The sequence below is a fragment of the Rhipicephalus microplus genome, chromosome 6 (genome assembly GCF_043290135.1).
Source record: "Rhipicephalus microplus isolate Deutch F79 chromosome 6, USDA_Rmic, whole genome shotgun sequence".
Lineage (NCBI taxonomy): Eukaryota > Metazoa > Arthropoda > Arachnida > Ixodida > Ixodidae > Rhipicephalus > Rhipicephalus microplus.
In genome coordinates, this window is record NC_134705.1 from 5,817,613 (window position 1) to 5,834,377 (window position 16,765).

The following is a 16,765-nucleotide window of genomic DNA, read 5'->3' on the forward strand; positions in this document are numbered from 1 at the left end:
GACGTCACGGATACATCATTCCGCTCCCCCTACGGTGAGTAACGGTCTGGGGGTTTGCGTTGCCGGCCCGAGCGACGCAACACCGGAGTTGAGGGGCTCCCGGCGATCTCGCTCCTTGTTGGCGCTCGCCTCGGTGTTCCTCCTGCTAGGGCCCCGCCGGCAGTTTCGAGGCACCGAGAGTCACCGACTTCTCCCTGGTCATGCTCCAACTCCCGTGGCTTCACCTGGTCGCTGTGGCGCCTAATGGTTTCCCCCTCCGGACCATCGGCCTTCACCAGGCGGGCTCCGTCTGTCGATGTAATGCTGGCTGGAGTCCACGGCTCGCCTCGCCCGAAGTTCCTCACCCAGACTGGCTCCCCGGGCTGCCACCCATCGAGGGGGGGACGGTCAACTGGTGAGGGCGGAATGGACACTGCGTTGTCCAGCCTGGAGCGAAGATCGTAGCCCATTAGGAGTTGCGCTGGTGTCCGGCCCCCGGCCTGCGGCGTCCTGCGGTACCTGTGCAAAATCCTAGCCAGGCGGGTTTTCAGTGACCCTTGTACGTTCTTCTTCAATGAATACTTCACCGTACGAACCGCCCGCTCCGCGAGCCCATTGGACTGGGGGTGATACGGTGCTGTTCGGAGGTGTACTATGTTATTCAGCTTCGTGAAGGTGTTAAATTCCCAACTCGTAAACTGTGGGCCATTATCGGATACCAGCGTCCGGGGCAACCCGAATGTACTGAACAAGGTGCGCAGAGCCTCTATGGTGGCGTGTGTGGTGGAACTCTTCATGGGTATCGCTTCTATCCACTTACTATGTGAATCCACCACAATCAGTAGCATGTGACCATCGATCGGCCCCGCAAAATCGATATGCAGCCTCGACCAACGCTCATCCGTTTCTGGCCACGCAACAGGGGGTTTCTTTGGGGGCATAGGGGCAGCTTGGATGCAACTGGTGCAGGACTTAACCATGTGCTCAATGTCATTATCGATCCGGGGGTACCACATCAAGGAGCGCCCTAGCCGCTTCATTGAGCAAATCCCTTGATGAGTATCATGCAGCAGACGTAACATCACTGCTCGGGCACTCTTAGGGACGATCACTCGATGGCCCCAGTATAGAAGCCCATAACTCCCCGTTATCTCAGCTTTCCGGTTGAAGTATGGCATCAAGTGCTGGTCCTTAGGCCCCAAATTTCTTGGCCATCCCTCCTGCACCCATTTTTGCACCTTTGCTAAATCGTCATCAAGCTCCGTGAGAGTGCCCAGTTGCTTCGCAGACATGACACCATCATTGAGGGTCTCCGTGAGCAGGACATACTCACCGTCCACAGTTTCTTCCTGCGTCTCTGGCTGGGAAGTTGCTGACGTGGGGAGTCGGCTGAGGGCATCGGCTGGAATGTTGTCTTTCCCGAGCTGGTGTTTGATGACGTAATCGTAGGCGCTCAGCAGCAGGGCCCACCGCTGGATTCGCGCAGCGGCCATCACGGGCACTGGCCTGTCTGGGTGAAAAAGTGCAACAAGCGGCTTATGGTCCGTCATCAATGTGAAAGTATTGCCGAGCAAGTATTGTCGGAATTTCGACGCACCAAACACAAGTGCCAAGGCTTCACGCTCCAGCTGCGAGTAATTTTTCTCAGCTCCAGTCAATAACCGAGAGCGGAACCCTATGGGCCGAAGTACTCCGCCCCCGACATCGTGTGAAAGCACTGCGCCTATTTCGTCCGGGGAGGCATCGCATTCCAGGACTAGCGGCTTGTGTGGGTCAAAATGCGCCAGAAAGTCTGCGGATTTCAGAAGGTCTTTCACACTGCTGAATGACTGCTGTTGAGCGGTATCCCACTTCCACTTAGCTTCCCTCCGGAGTAGTTGATATAGGGGTGCCATGGCGGTCGATGCATTGGGAAGAAACTTGTGGTAGTACGTTACCATGCCGAGGTAGGACCTTAATTCTGCGGAATTCCGTGGTGCCTGAACCTTAAGGATGGCGTCTATGTTTTCCGTCTTTGGTTGAAGACCTCGAGCGCTGATTCGATGCCCCAAAAAATCCACCTCTAGTTGGCGGAACTTGCACTTGTCTGCGTTCAGGCGCACGCCGTATTCCCGGAAACGCTTGAATACATCGTGCAGGGTGGTGCAGTCATTGCGTTTCTCTGCCACGATGACGTCGTCTAGGTAGACCTGAACACCCGGAAGTCCCTGCAAAATGGTCTCCATACGCCGTTGGAACACGGCCGGCGCGGACGCCACTCCAAAAGGCAGGCGAGTAAAGCTGAACAGTCCCTTATGCGTGTTTATGGTCGTGAGGTGCATGGCTTCCTCATCCAACGGAAGCTGGTTGTATGCCTCCCGCAAGTCTATCGTGGTAAAAACTTCACCGCCATTTAATGTAGCCAGGATATCCTCCACCCGTGGCAACGGATATTGCTCAGTGCGACAGGCTTTGTTGACCGTTAGCTTAAAATCGCCGCAAAGGCGGATGCAGCCATTCCGTTTCACTACCGGTACCACTGGCGCCGCCCACTCCGCATGAGGCACCGGTACAATAATACCCGCGCCCGAAAGGCGGTCCAGTTCCGCGTCGACCTTTGGCCGAAAAGCATACGGAACTTCGCGTGCTTTCCAAAACTTCGGCACCACGTTTTCTCGCGTCTCGAAGTGTACCGGTGGCCCTTTTATGAGCCCTAAACCTGGCGCGAACACATCAGCGAATTCTGCTAGCAACCGGTCCACGTTAACGTCGTCAGCACCGAGTAACGGCAGTTGCTCACCTGACGTGTTCACGTTCATTACCGGTGCCTCGAGCATGTGGAACGCTTGAATCAGGTCGCGTCCGCAGAGGTTTGGGCCGGAGCAACCAAGGACTTGCAAAGATCCAGCCATCGACTTGTTTCCGCACGAAACCTTGAGCTGAAGTTGTCCCCGCACTGGAAGCCGTCCCAGGAAGCAGGTGAGTTTCAATGGCGAACCACGCAGCTTCGGCCACACTGTTTTGTTCCGCTCATATGTGGGCCACGTGATGACCGAAACCGGTGAGCCTGTGTCGACCTGCATGTTCACTGGAACCCCACCACAATCCAAGGTGCGCACGATGGGTTGCGTAATGCCGACGTGGCCGATGTGACTGTCCGCTGCCTCCAGCGCGAACATACCGTCCGTGCCAGTGTCTTCCTCCCGCGACAAGGCGTGTACTTGGCGTTCTGGTGGTACCACCCCGAACCCACTCTCACGGCGGCAACAGGCTCGAGCGATATGACCTCGTTGTTTACACTTGAAGCATGACGCCGAGCGGAAGCGGCAATCCTCGGGTCCGTGCCCTTTTGCTCCGCAGCGGTAGCACCCAACAATCTGTGGCCGGCTTCGTGGGCGATAGGACTGGCCTCCCAGCGCATGCACACTTGCCTCAGCGGTGGGGCTTACTATCTCTTGCGCGTTGGCCTCGGCCATTTCGGTAGATATCGCAATTTCTTCCGCTTCGCTCCTCGTCAGCTGTGGTTTCGCGAGTAGCTGCCGACGCACTCCGACGTTGTGCAGACCACACACGATGCGATCTCGTAGCATTCTGTCCAACGAAGCACCAAAATTGCAGGTGTCCGCTATCTGTCGAATCGCCACGACAAAATCCTTGACCGGTTCGCCGGGCAGCTGATTGCGGGTGAAGAACTTATAAGACTGTGCTATCTCGTTCGGTTGCGGCGAGAAGTGCTGCTTAAGCAAGGCTATCACTTGTGGGTACGAAAGTTCATTCACCTTATCCGGAGCACAACGTCCGCTCAGTACGTCGACGGTGTGGGTGGACAGTGCAGTCACCAGCAGGGCCCGCTTCTTGTTGTCTTCCGTGATGCCATTTCCCTCAAAGAAGGCTTCCAGCCGAACCTGGTACGCGGGCCACTTGTCGCTCGCCTCGTCGAACTGCGGCGGGCTGGCGTATCCTCCCGTGGGTGCGGCGGTCATGACGGACGGAGTTGCCGCACCGCTTTTATCCCATTCTCGTCGCCACTGAAACGAACACGCCAGGGCCGTGGCTGGGCCAAGACAAAAGCTTTATTGCGATAGCGCGGGTTAATGTAGCGTTGTGCGAGAGGGGTTAAGGGGAAGGGAAGAAGCAGTGGTGATAACGGCGGCTTCGGCTGGCGTGACGTCACGGATACATCAGCAGTTGTGGCATATTTTGAAGAAAGTAGCTTACTATACACTGAACAACATGACTCCCACTATTGTCTTTTCACAACAACACAGCTTTTGGAAAGTGTTCACAATTTTGCTGCAGTAATAAATTCTAGGCTACAAGTAGATGCTATATTGATATGAAAGCGCTGAAAAGCGTTACGAAAGCGCTGAAAACTGTAAGTTAACAAACAACTTGGAAAGCTGAACACTGGAATAGATGACAAGGTCGTGTACTGGATACTGACAAGTTCATGTACCAACACAATGTTTACCCGTGTCTTGGTACTTCTGCGATTCCTCGCCAGCATTGCGTATCTGAACTGTATGGACATCACATTTGTTACATGCTCGGTGTCTGGAGCACGTGGTTCTGCCCAGTCATTTCTGGCTGGGCACTTGAACATCATGGATTGTCTATCATGGTATGGCCATATCTCTTTGTTATGAGACGATGCCTGCACATCAGCTTTTGAACTACCGCAAGTCAGGGTTCATGGCCACCCGTTGCTTGACCAGCCATCCATCGACAACTGCGTGACTGTGACATCAGACACCAGAAGAAATATAAATGCACTGCCGGTCAATCGTCTCTAGGTCGCGTCAATCGTCTCTAGGGCTAGGTCGCAGCAGCACCAGCCTGATATTTACCCGTTGCTTGCTATTGCTGCAGTTCCACACCGGCATTGCAGATCTGAATTACTGGGACATCACATGCTCAGTGTCAGGAGCACACAGTTCTACACAGTCATTTTTGGCTGGGCACGAGGACATCATGGACTGTCTATTATGGTACAGCCATATCTCTTTATTATAGGACGATTCCTGCACATCAGCTTTTGAACAACTGCAAATCAGTGTTCCCGACTACTCGTTCTTTGACCAGCCATTCATCGACAAGTGCATGACTGTGATGTCAATTGTGACTGTGATGTAAATTGTGACTGTTATGCCACCAGAATAAAAATGCATTTAAACTGAAAGGCTCAAACGTGTTTATTTCAGAAGACTTTTCTGCACGTATTAGATACATACGGAAAGAAATTTGGGAGGCTTCACTTTCTTTACGCAACGATGGCTCCGTGGTAGAGTTAAGATACAATCATGCATTTATTGACAATGTACAATATAACTGGGACGACACCTCAAATTCATTAAGTTCTCAGATCGAGCACTTGGCTCTCGTTTTCTTATCCCTGCGTCTTCGAATCCCACCTTATCCTTTACATGATCTCATTAAAGCCGGCATGGGAACCCGGTGGTCCTAAACATCAATGCTCATAGTGTTGCAAAAAAGTTTCCAGATGTATTGTCGCTTGTTGCAACTTATTCCCTTCATATCATTGGCATCACAGAGTCCTGGCTTCATTGTAACATTTACGATTCTGACTTTACTTCACACGATTTTATTGCCTTACGTAAGGACAGAGTACGAGGCATTGGCAGAAACGTTGTGCTACTTATCCGCTCAGATATCTGGTTCTCAGTGCTACCCTCGCCTCTTGACACTGAATCCCTCTGGTGTAAGGTTTAGCTGAATAATCAGTGGTACTGTACTTAGCGTTGTATATGGCCTTAATGGATGATCCCTTGAAGTTCTTCATGTGCTTGCCAATTTCATGCGTGATATAAATATTGCTTCATCAAGGTTGATCTGTATGGGCTATTTTAATGCTCCTCATACGCATTGGCTTTCTTTGACTGTAACGGGTCGTGATGCTACGATATGTCATGAAATAATATATATTTCTCTATCTTTCGGGCTTACTCAAGTCGCTCATGTCCAACTAGGCTCAATTCTATCCTAAACTTAGTTTTTATAAGTACAGATCTAGCTAACAGCAACTTCACTTGAAAGATAGTTGAAGGATTATTGGACCATAAAGGTGTCTTCTGAACACTTTGCTGTCCGACGTCCAAATCATAATATACATTCACCAGATTCCCTGATTCCACTTGGGCTGATGACACTTCCATAATTGATATTTTGGCTGCTCAGTTTGATACGTTTTGTGCGCTTTCTGACAGTCAGGATAAAACTTGTCTTGTTCATTACTTAGAGGTTCTTGTAATGCCATGTATCCGAAGACCCGTGCCAATGAAGACAAAGAAAAGCAATTCTAATCTTTTTCGGATTACTTCTGATCTCTTACACTTATCTCCTTGTGTCTTTCGACTTAGGCGCTCCCAAAGATCTAATAATCCCAATGCCCTAGACCGGTTTCAGACGGCTAAGTGTGAACTCAACTGTATGATGAAAACGGGGAAAAATTTTTTTCATCGCGTTCAGTTGCCGTATCTGTTAACGATGAATCCATGCAAATTTTGGTGTTCGATATTGCCTCGCGCTGACTCGCCTTCTTTCAAAATGATCACGTCATTACTAACCCTTCAGCTATGTCTAATGCTTTTCCAGTCTGTGTTTATTTCTGACAACACCACCATTCCTTCTCTGACAGGTATTTTTCATTCTGAACCTATCAGTGATATAGAAGTAAGAAATGAAGGCATTCGTAGCCTTATCTTAAAATTGGATGTAAAAAATGCATTAGCCTAGACGAGATACATACCGTATTTACTCGATTCTACCGCGCCCTCGATTGTAGCGCGCACCCGATTTCCACCACGAAAAAAAAAAAAAAAACGTAAGACATCAATTGCAACGCGCACCCATTTTTCTCGCCGGCCCGCACGATCACACCACTCGAAAAAACTACTCCTTTCGGGAGCATATTCTATTTAAATATGAGGTACGGGCGAAGCTTGTGCTCATCTGACGTGTAACAGAGCTTTCCGTCACGGTAGTTTTACCATGGACCGATGTCAGCACGCGAACTTGCTTCGCCCCCTTCTTCTCGACGGTTGTGGTGCCAGGCATGTCGAAGTAAAGAGGCGTCAAATCGGCATTCTCTATTTGCCCAAGCAGGTAGCCGTTGTTGCGCCGCAAGTTTAGGACGAACCTCTGAAAACTGTGAAGCTTTTCATCGTACTCCTCCGCAAAACTTTTCGCATATGCATGTTCCCCTTCGGATGGAAAAGCCTTTCCTCTAAATAAAGTTAGTTAGCCAGCACCTGCTCGCTTTAAACTGGCTCTGCATTAGACCTTTTTCCAAGACTAATTGCATAGCTCGCACTTGGAGCAGTTCTGTCGTCACGGGCCGCTGTGCCGCTCGCTGCTCAAGCACATACTTGCCGAGCAGCTCTTTAATTTGCGGAAACTGACCCTGCTGTGGTCCACTGAAGCCTTTGCGTGAAGCTTTGTTGTCGAGAATCTTCTGCTTTTGTTTCCGCCTGTCCCGCACGCACGTTTCGGGAACTCCGAACGACCGCGATGCGGCCCGATTTCCGTCCGTTTCTGCATACGCCATGACTTTTCTTTTAAAAGCGGCATCGTGGTGCTATCGAGTTTTTGGAGTCGGCCCTTCCACGCCGTCGATGCTAATGCACTACTAGATGACGAACTCCTCAGCACACGTACGAAGTGTTGCACATGGGAAACACATAGGCAGAAATGGCCGACGCGCCATGCCGACGCACGTAGGGGGCGGCCATTTTGGATTTGCCGATGGCAATAGATTGACCGTTATTTTTTTGTTCGTACTCGATTCTAATGCGCATGCAATTTATAAACTCGCTTAAGGGGGGGCGCGGCAAGTAAAGTGCCGATTTTGGTCAAAATATGCGATTTTCTGATTTATTTTTTTTCGTAATCTTCAGACCTTCAACTTCCTTGTTCTAAAATATTACAGCGAAACGTGCGCTACAAATCCCGCAAATAGTGTTTTTGCCGAGGCTAGTCGCCGAAAAGTGCGAAAAAAAAGCCCCTGAAACGGTGTTGTTCACGCCGCACAAACGCGTCAAGTTGTTGACCGTGGGCCGCCATTTTGGTAGCTTTGGAAAGAGGAGAAAGCCGGCTTCCCGATGGTCGCGGTCTCGTATTTCGCCGAGTGAAAATAAAAGCGCGAGGAGCAAGTAAAAAAACGAAAACGAAGAACGGCAATTGGCTGCGCGGGTCACGTGGTAGCAGGCGCGACCTCTTACTGGTCAAAGCTGCGCCGCGCACCTTGGCAACCTTGGAAGCGCGAGCGCATCTGCGGCCGCCGAGTCGAGAATCATCCGGCGTGCGCTTCGTTTTTTGCCAGTTGGCTGTTTTTGTGATAGTTCGCGTGCTTTTTTTACCAAGCTTTGTTTACATCGGTGGTCTCTTCTGAGTGCTTGCTCATACTGCGGTGCTATGTTGTCGCAAAAAAAGTTCCGGAGCGTCCACAAGTACGGCAAGCGTCGGAAAGCTTGGAACAAAGGGCAGACGACTGCGGCTGCCGTCCCAGTCGCAGTTCCGGACGGAGCATGCTCTTCAAGCGTCACGGAGCCTCTACTCAGACCCTTCGCTGATTGTTGTGAGGCCGAGAGTGTGGAAGGTGCCACATCGTCGTATGTCAGACCGCCGGATGCCGTCGACCGTGATGGACGCTCTCGCGAACCCGATTGCGGTGGCACCGCGTCGGCAGCCGTTGCAACTCCGGGCGTGCGCGCGTCGAACATTCTATCGCGAGTTTCGGCCCAGATTCCGAGCAGTGAAGAAATCGCGCAGCGGGCGCAGACAAGGCGGGATGTTTTGGATGCCGTAGCATCGAAATCCGCTTCAAAGCGGAAGCTCGAGCTTCTGAACGAAGGCTGCGACGAAAATGACGGCGGTAAGGACTCCACATTCTTCATTGTAAATAAGATGATGCTGAACGGTCTGCTTTCGTCAGTAAAGTGCAACAAGTGCGACGAAGGGTCGATACGCCTCGAGACTACGCACTGCCTTGGACTCGCGGCGAGGATGGAACTTTTTTGTGACAATTGTGGCATAGTGAACAGTGCGTGGTCGTCCCCGAGGTGCTCCGGGCAACAAAAAACGAACCCTTTTGAGGTAAACGTGCGTGCTTTGAGGGCTGTGCAGTCAGTTGGCAGAAAACAATCTGCCATAAATGACATTTTTTCTGCGATGGACATTTCGCATCGAGCACTGCACCACAAGTCCTACCAGAGACTGCAAAGGAAGTACAGCCACCCTGCCACCACATCAGCTGCCACCCGCATTGAAGCAGAAAGTGCACAGAAGGTGCATGACATTTACAAGGACCTAGGAGGAGTGCCAGGCAACATTGACCTCATTTACGACGGCACGTGGATGACGAGGGGGCACAGAAGTCATATTGGCGTGGGCTGTGTAATCGAGCTGTACACAGGCTTGGTCTTGGACCACTGTGTCCTGTCCAACTACTGCCAAGGCTGTGCTGTTGGTCCCAAGCCTGGTGACGACAACTATGAGGAGTGGCTTGAGAAACACAAGCCACAGTGCCAAAAGAACACCGATGCTAATGCAGGCCTGGAAGTAGAAGCAGCGAGGATCATGTTTGAAAGATCGTTTACCAAGTACAAGCTTCGATACATCAATGTGCTCTGCGACGGTGACAGCCGTACGTACCTTGCCCTCACGCAAGACAAGGTGTATGGCTACATGTTGATTAAGAAACAGGAGTGTGTGAACCATGTGAAAAAAAGAATGGGCACTTCCTTGCGCAACCTTCTTGATGAGCACAAATCCAAAGGCCGAGGACTGAGCATGGGTGGCAAAGGCCGGCTGACGCAGGGCCTTATAAAGAAGTTGACGAATTATTATGGCTGGGCCATTAAGAGCCACCCCAACGATGTTCCTGGCATGGAGAGGGCCATCATGGCCACTTATTACCATGTAACATCCACAGACCAGGATCCACACCACGACCTGTGCCCAAGTGGGACTGACTCCTGGTGCCCGCACAATCAGGCATTGGCCAAGGGAGAGCCGCTGCCGCCTCACAAACATAAACTGCCCCCTCACGTGCGAGTGGCACTGCTGCCAATCTACAAGCGCCTCTCGAACAAAGAGCTCCTTGAAAGGTGTGCGCAGGGAAAAACCCAGAACGCTGTGGAGAGTATCAACAGCCTCATTTGGTCACTCCAGTCCAAGAGCCAGTTCGCCTCCCTTCGAAGTGTGGAAAGTGCAGTTGCAGATGCAGTCTGCCGTTTCAATGGTGGCTGCAAGAGTGCGCTGCAAGAGTGCGCTGCAAGAGATCACTGCTCAACTGGGCTTCAATCCAGGAGACTGCTCTTTGCGGCGAGCAGCCGAAAAGGATGCCAAAAGGGTGAAGAGGGCTCAAAAGACGCATTGTTCCACGACAAAGAAGCGCAAAACTGGGTTGCGCTCTACAGAGGCCAAGGCCACAGCATCTCAGGATTACTGCCCAGGAGGATTCTGAGTGTTTTAGGCATGTTGTGAACTTCCAAACAAGAGTGAACTTTCAAAGTCAGTTTTCTCAACTCTTGATTTTCGCCTATGTGCCTTCGCTAGAACATCTGTCATTTTTTAACAAAGACTGATAGAGTCGTTCCGTTTTTTGCACTAGGCTCAGGAGGCCTTTAGCAGTGCAATAAAGCTTTATCTCTCTTCTTACTCATCATTTAAAATTTTTAGAACACATTTTATAATTACTGCGATGTGTGCGCAAAACAACATCCATGTTTTGGAAATTTTATTTATGGTTACAAGAACTAGAAAAATCAACTAATAGCTTCTTTGCACAAGTTGATGCTTTGGGAACATAATAATATGAAAAAATAATTTCATTTAGCAATAATTATCTCTTTAAGTGCGAAGAGCATTAATTAGTATAATTATGCTTGTAACTCAAAATGTACAAGAGGTATTTGAAAACGGTTTTCATATTTGGAATCCTCACAATCATCCACATACACACACCAAATTTCATCACAAACAGTACATTAATAAAAAAATTAGTTTTACTTGCCACGTCCCCCCTTAACCGGAAAAAAGGTGCGTGTTAGATTCGAGTATTTACGGTAATGCATTCTTAGTTCGCTACTCTTTGGGGTCACGCAGATGTTTAACAGTCATATTGTTATCAATAAATATTTCTCCTAGCGCTGTTCCCTCTTCATTGAAGATGGCTAAGGTTCCCCCTGTGTTTAAATTTAGTGATTAGCAATCCCTATTTATTTATAGACTGATATCATTGATTTATCAGTCGTGCAAAATGTTAGAACATATCATTCATAAACACGTTACGCTCTTCTTGGAATGAAACCAATTACTATCTCGCAGACATAATGGTTCTTAACGTGGTTTTAGCACAATAACGCTATTCGTTTAATTCACGCATGATATTTTGCTTAGCCTTGATCATGGAAACCAGGTTGGCAACATTTGCACAAACTTCGCAAAGACCTTCAACGCAGTATTACATTCTAAACTTCTTGCTAAACTTTACGTGATACTAAACAATCCTCAAATGGTTAACTGGATATCTAGCTTTTTGTCGTATTGTCCTCAGTGTGTTTCTTAGAAATCAGACAACTCTCTGCTGTTAATAATTTAACATCTGTAGTGCCACAAGGGTCCATTTTTGCGCCTATATTTTTTTACTTTCCATGAATGGCTTGCCTGACCACACCTCTTCTCCAGTTCGTTTTTATGTCAACGATTTCATTCTGTATGAAATTTGTATTGATTTCATTCTGTATGAGCGTCAGCAGTCGATCAACTACTGAAAAGAGCGAAGTGCGTTGGCATTTATACTCTTGCCGTCGAAAGTTCTAGCGTTATCGCTGGCGGTGGCGTAGGTTCCAGAATAATCTGTACAGTTCGCAGAGTAGGCGTGATCTTATCCAAATGATCTACCACAGTCAGGAAGCTTCTCGAAAACTGCAGGTGCGGTTTGCGCTGAGAATTGTGTAGTGTTTTGGGACGATAACAAAACTTGGTGAATGGAATGTGGCATTGCCCTCCTCTGAAGAAGGCATCGTCCCAATGCTTTAGCTAAAGATGAAGGTACAATAATAATGCAAGAAAAAACAATGAATAAATTACGATACAACAATAATACAAAAAAACACTGTTTCAGTTTGTTAACGCGCATGAAACGGCTTGAGGCGCGCGACGTGGACGACTTCAGGTCGCGTTCGGCATCGTTGAGAGTTCGTGATGCTGTCGGGGACAACCTCGTAATCAAGTGGGCTGAGATGTCGAACCACCCTGTACGGTCTGAAGTACCCTCGCAGAAGCTTTTCACTTAGTCCACGTCGGCAAATCGGCGTCCACACCCAAACACGTTCACCAGGCTGGTATTCCACGAAGCGTCGTCGAAGATTGTAATGGCGGCTGTCGGTCGTTTGTTGATTCTTCATACGGAGACGTGCGAGTCATCGGGCTTCTTCGGCGCGTTGAAGGTACTCACTCCCGTCGAAGTATTCTTCGTCTGTGACGTTGGGTAACATGGCATCGAGCGTAGTTGCCAGGCTCCTTCCGTAGACCAATTTGTATGGAGATATCTGCGTCGTCTCCTGCACCGCCGTGTTGTATGCGAAGGTCGTACGGAAGAATGGCGTCCCATGTCTTGTGTTCTACATCGACGTACATTGCCAGCATGTCGGCGATTGTCTTGTTAAGCCGCTCGGTGAGGCCGTTGGTCTGTGGGTGGTACGCTGTCGTCCAGCGGTGGTTTGTCTGGCTGTATGCCAAGATCGCTTTAGTTAAGTCGGCAGTAAATGCCGTTCTTCTGTTGGTGATAAGGACCTCCGGGGTGCCGTGACGTATGATGATATTTTCGACGAAGAACTAGGCTACCTCGGATGCACTGCCTTTGGGAAGGGCTTTTGTCTCGGCGTAGGTTGTGAGGTAATCGGTAGCTACCACGATCCACTTGTTTCCGAAAGCCGACGTCGGGAACGGCCCCAGTAGGTTCATACCAATCTGCTGGAAAGGTCTGCAAGGTGGTTCAATTCGCTGCAGAAGTCCCGCTGGCCTTGTCGGCGGTGTCTTGCGTCGCTGACAGTCCCAGCATGTCCTCACATAACGAGTGACGTTGGTGGTAAGACGTGGTCAGTAGTACCTTTCTTGTATCCTCGCGAGCGTGCGAAAAACACCGAGGTGCCCTGCTGTCAGATCGTCGTGCAGGGCCTGCAGTAGTTCTGGTCGCAGAGCTGAAGGCACCATAAGAAGGCACTTAGCTCGAAGCGGTGAAAAGTTTTTCTTTTGTAGAAGACCATTTCGCAGGAAGAACGACGCAAGTGCGCGCTTGAATACCTTCGGGACTTCAGCGATCCTGCCTTCGAGGTATTCTATTAGGCCGCGTTCAGACTGAGCATTCCGGGCGCCGAAAGTGCTTCGGATCCGGTTCGGCGGCGGCGAGATCCGCCGAAAGGGCCCTTTCCGCGCCGATCGCTCCCGGACCGTTTTTTGCGGCGTCTGCCGCCGAATCCGTCACCGCGGACCAATAGGAGCGCTAGTCAAAGAATTTTGAAAAATAGCGGCCAAGTCCTATTCACTTGCTATGCTGCAGTGCACGTAACTGAATGTTGATACCAACGGAGTTTAACCTACTCTGTGCCTACTTCACCTCCATATTTCGTGAAAGAGGTGACCGAGCTTGCTAATGGCGTGACCGAGCTTGTTGCGGTCTTGCAAAGCAAAACGAACCCACCAACGCCGCTGGCGTCAGTGGTTTTTCTGCTCTTCGTGCATTACAAGGCAGCCATTTGCCAGCAAAGTAAGCAGTACTGTCTTTTCTTGCTTCTTCCGCACGAGAATCGTCGAAGTATGCACCAATGGATACCGTAGCAGCGTTTGCGAGCCGCGACAACAACCGGGTGACAGCGCATCCATCCCGCGTTCGCCCCGTAGTAGATGGCATATTCGGCGGCGCGGGGCGCGTCCAGTGCGAACAACGCTGTGTTTCGGCGGCAGGGGAATTTCGGTCGCTGTAGAAAGCGAATGTTTCAGTGTGAACTCGGCTTTAGGGCCTTAAGTTCCGGGTCGGCACGCTGTCGTTCAGCGAAGTCGGCGGTAGTTATCGTTCTTAAGAAGTAGTCGTCATTTGGGTCGTCGGGTGGTGGTTGGTCGACAGGCGCACGAGAGAGACAGTCAGCGTCGGAGTGTTTCTTGCCGGACTTGTAAATGACAGAGTGGACACGGGATCGGTGCTTCTGTACAAGCACTGAATCGCTTCCCTTTTGCAATGCAGGTTCAGCTGGCATTCCTCGTGCCCTTCTTATCAAGTGCATCCTTAGGCGTGATATGCGCTCCTTCATTACCCTCGACGCTGGAACATCTAGGCATCGGCGCGTCTGACGCGGTGATCTTTTCGCCTCGTGATTTCGCGCCCATGCCTACCCTGCCTATTCTTGATGAACTCGTCTTCAAGCAACCCCCCGGATCGACAGCAGCATCAACTTCAACCAAGTGTTTAAGAAGCCAGCGCAGCCCAAACCAATTCAGTGGACACGGGATCGGTGCTTCTGTACAAGCACTGAATCGCTTCCCTTTTGCAATGCAGGTGTGTGCAAACGTTTCTTTATATGCAAAGAAAAATAACAACCTCTGCTTAATACTGGTCCCGTGTCCACGGGTGTTGTGTGAAGTGTTTTGTGAATGTTTTTTCATACCTTTTTTGCTTCTACGCGCTGGCGATGTTGAGAGCAACCCCGGGCCCCCTACCAAGCGTTCGGACACGCTCGGTGACATAGCATCCTTACCCGCAGATCCCGCGGAACAGATGAGGGTCATTTTCCAAATGCTCAAAGATGTTCACACCCGCTCACTGGAAAGTTCGAAGGTACAGACCGAATTAGCAGCTGATGTTAAAGCAATTAAATCTGGACAGAAATCCATCGAAACCAAGATCACTGCTATTCAGAACCGGCTTGAAGTACTGGAGGAAAATTATAAAAAACTAGAAGAACTTACCCAGGAAGTTAGTAGCATCCATACTCAGACAGATCAGCTTTCCGCTCAGGTATGCTCATTGCAAACACGGGTGCAGGATCACGATGACAGACTGCGACGCAACAACCTCATTTTCTACGGCATCCCAGATTCTGAAGAGACCTGGGCAATGACAGAGGAAAAAGTTATTTCCACTCTCAATTGCCACCTTTCTTCTCCCCTTTCCTCTGATGCCATTGAACGCGCGCATCGCTTGGGTACCTTCAGCCAGGGCAAATGTCGCCCAATCATAGTTAAATGCCTATCCTATAAAACAAAAGATGCGTTACTTGCGACACATATACACCTAAAGAAACATAACATCACTGTAGCAGAGGATTTTTCACCCACTACACGTGCAGCTCGGAAAAAACTACTTGATTTTGCCAAGAGTCAACCAGGCCCCGTCAAGCATAAACTCAGCTACAACAAGCTGCTTCTGAACCAAAAATGCTACATGTACGACCCAAACAGTGATGCAATCATCAACATTCCAAATCGTAGTACACAAACCATTGCCCCGCCTGCAACTTCCAAGCCCTAGGAAAGCGCGAGGGGCAGTGGTCATGTGACTGTAGCTTCCATATCGGTCCTGTTTACTAATATCAGAAGTGTTCTTAACAAGTATAACTCTCTATCATCAGCAATCGACACATGCTCCGCTAAAATTATCGCGTTAACTGAAACTTGGCTCTGCGGGCAAGTGTGCGACTCCGAGATATTTTTAAACGCTCATCGCTTCTCACTTTTTCGTCGCGACCGTGGCACACAGAGAGGCGGTGGCGTACTTCTGGCTATTTCCAGCGATATCCCATCATCATCTGTACACGTTCATACTAATCTAGAAATGATATGGGCTGTGGTAACGCTTAGTCACCAGAATGTAGTCATCGGGGTATGCTACCGCCCACCCTCACCCTCGCCTACATTCAGTAGCGAACTTCAAGATGCCATAAACGCTGTTAGTACGCGTTTCCCTACATCGCCGTTGCTCTTGCTGGGTGATTTCAATTTTCCCAACATAACCTGGAATTCCCATTCCCCTTTAATATTTCCGCTTTCGTCCCAAGCTCGCGAATTTTTAGACGTTTGCTCGGTATTTTCCTTACAGCAAATGTGTACACAAGCAACCAGAATAGTAGCTCACGCTGCAAACACATTAGACTTAATTCTAACAAACAGTTCCGATATAATATCGCCCATAACGTACCTTCCGGGTCTTAGCGATCATTTGCTTCTACATTTTTCCATTAACTTAGCCCACCCGAAAACAAAGAAAAAGAAGAAAATCATTCGTGACTATAACAGAGGTGACTTTGAGGCAATCAACAATGACCTTTCTACCTTCACTGATCTTTTTCTTGACGGTTTTGACGATCGTAGTGTACAAACTAATTGGAATATGTTTTCAGATAAAATAATTCAACTCACTGAACAGTACATCCCACACCGCAGTGTAACCAACAACTCAAATGCACCCTGGTACAACAGCCATATCCGGCGTTTGTCAAACAGGAAAAAGCGTTTCTTTCGCGCCGCAAAACTTTCGCCTTCTAATGAACGTTGGGCTTTATATGCAACAGCGTCTACGTTGTACATTCAAGCCCTTCGAGATGCAAAAAAACATTTTCATTCCCATGTACTACCTTCCATGTTAACCACAAATGTTAAGAAATTCTGCCGAACTTTTAATCCCTCATCCGATGACGCTATCACACTGACCGATTCCTCTGGCGACCCCATTTCATCTGATATTTGTGCCTCAGTTTTTAACCGTACATTTGCTGAGAACTTTTCTGCCCAT

At 49.4% G+C, this 16,765-nt stretch overlaps 1 protein-coding gene across 13 annotated transcripts in view; it reads left to right on the forward strand.

Annotated features, from left to right (window-relative positions):
- Positions 1 to 16,765, forward strand: part of LOC119167762 (glutaminyl-peptide cyclotransferase) — an 823,023-nt gene that overhangs the window by 252,283 nt on the left and 553,975 nt on the right. For 9 of the 13 annotated variants that reach the window (XM_075865235.1, XM_075865229.1, XM_075865226.1 and 6 more), the window contains one exon: positions 14,222 to 14,533. The exons of the other annotated variants lie outside the window; for them this stretch is intronic. In XM_075865235.1, coding sequence (XP_075721350.1) covers positions 14,222 to 14,533 — 312 coding nt within the window. The remainder of the gene's footprint in view (positions 1 to 14,221; positions 14,534 to 16,765) is intronic. 13 annotated transcript variants of the gene reach the window in all.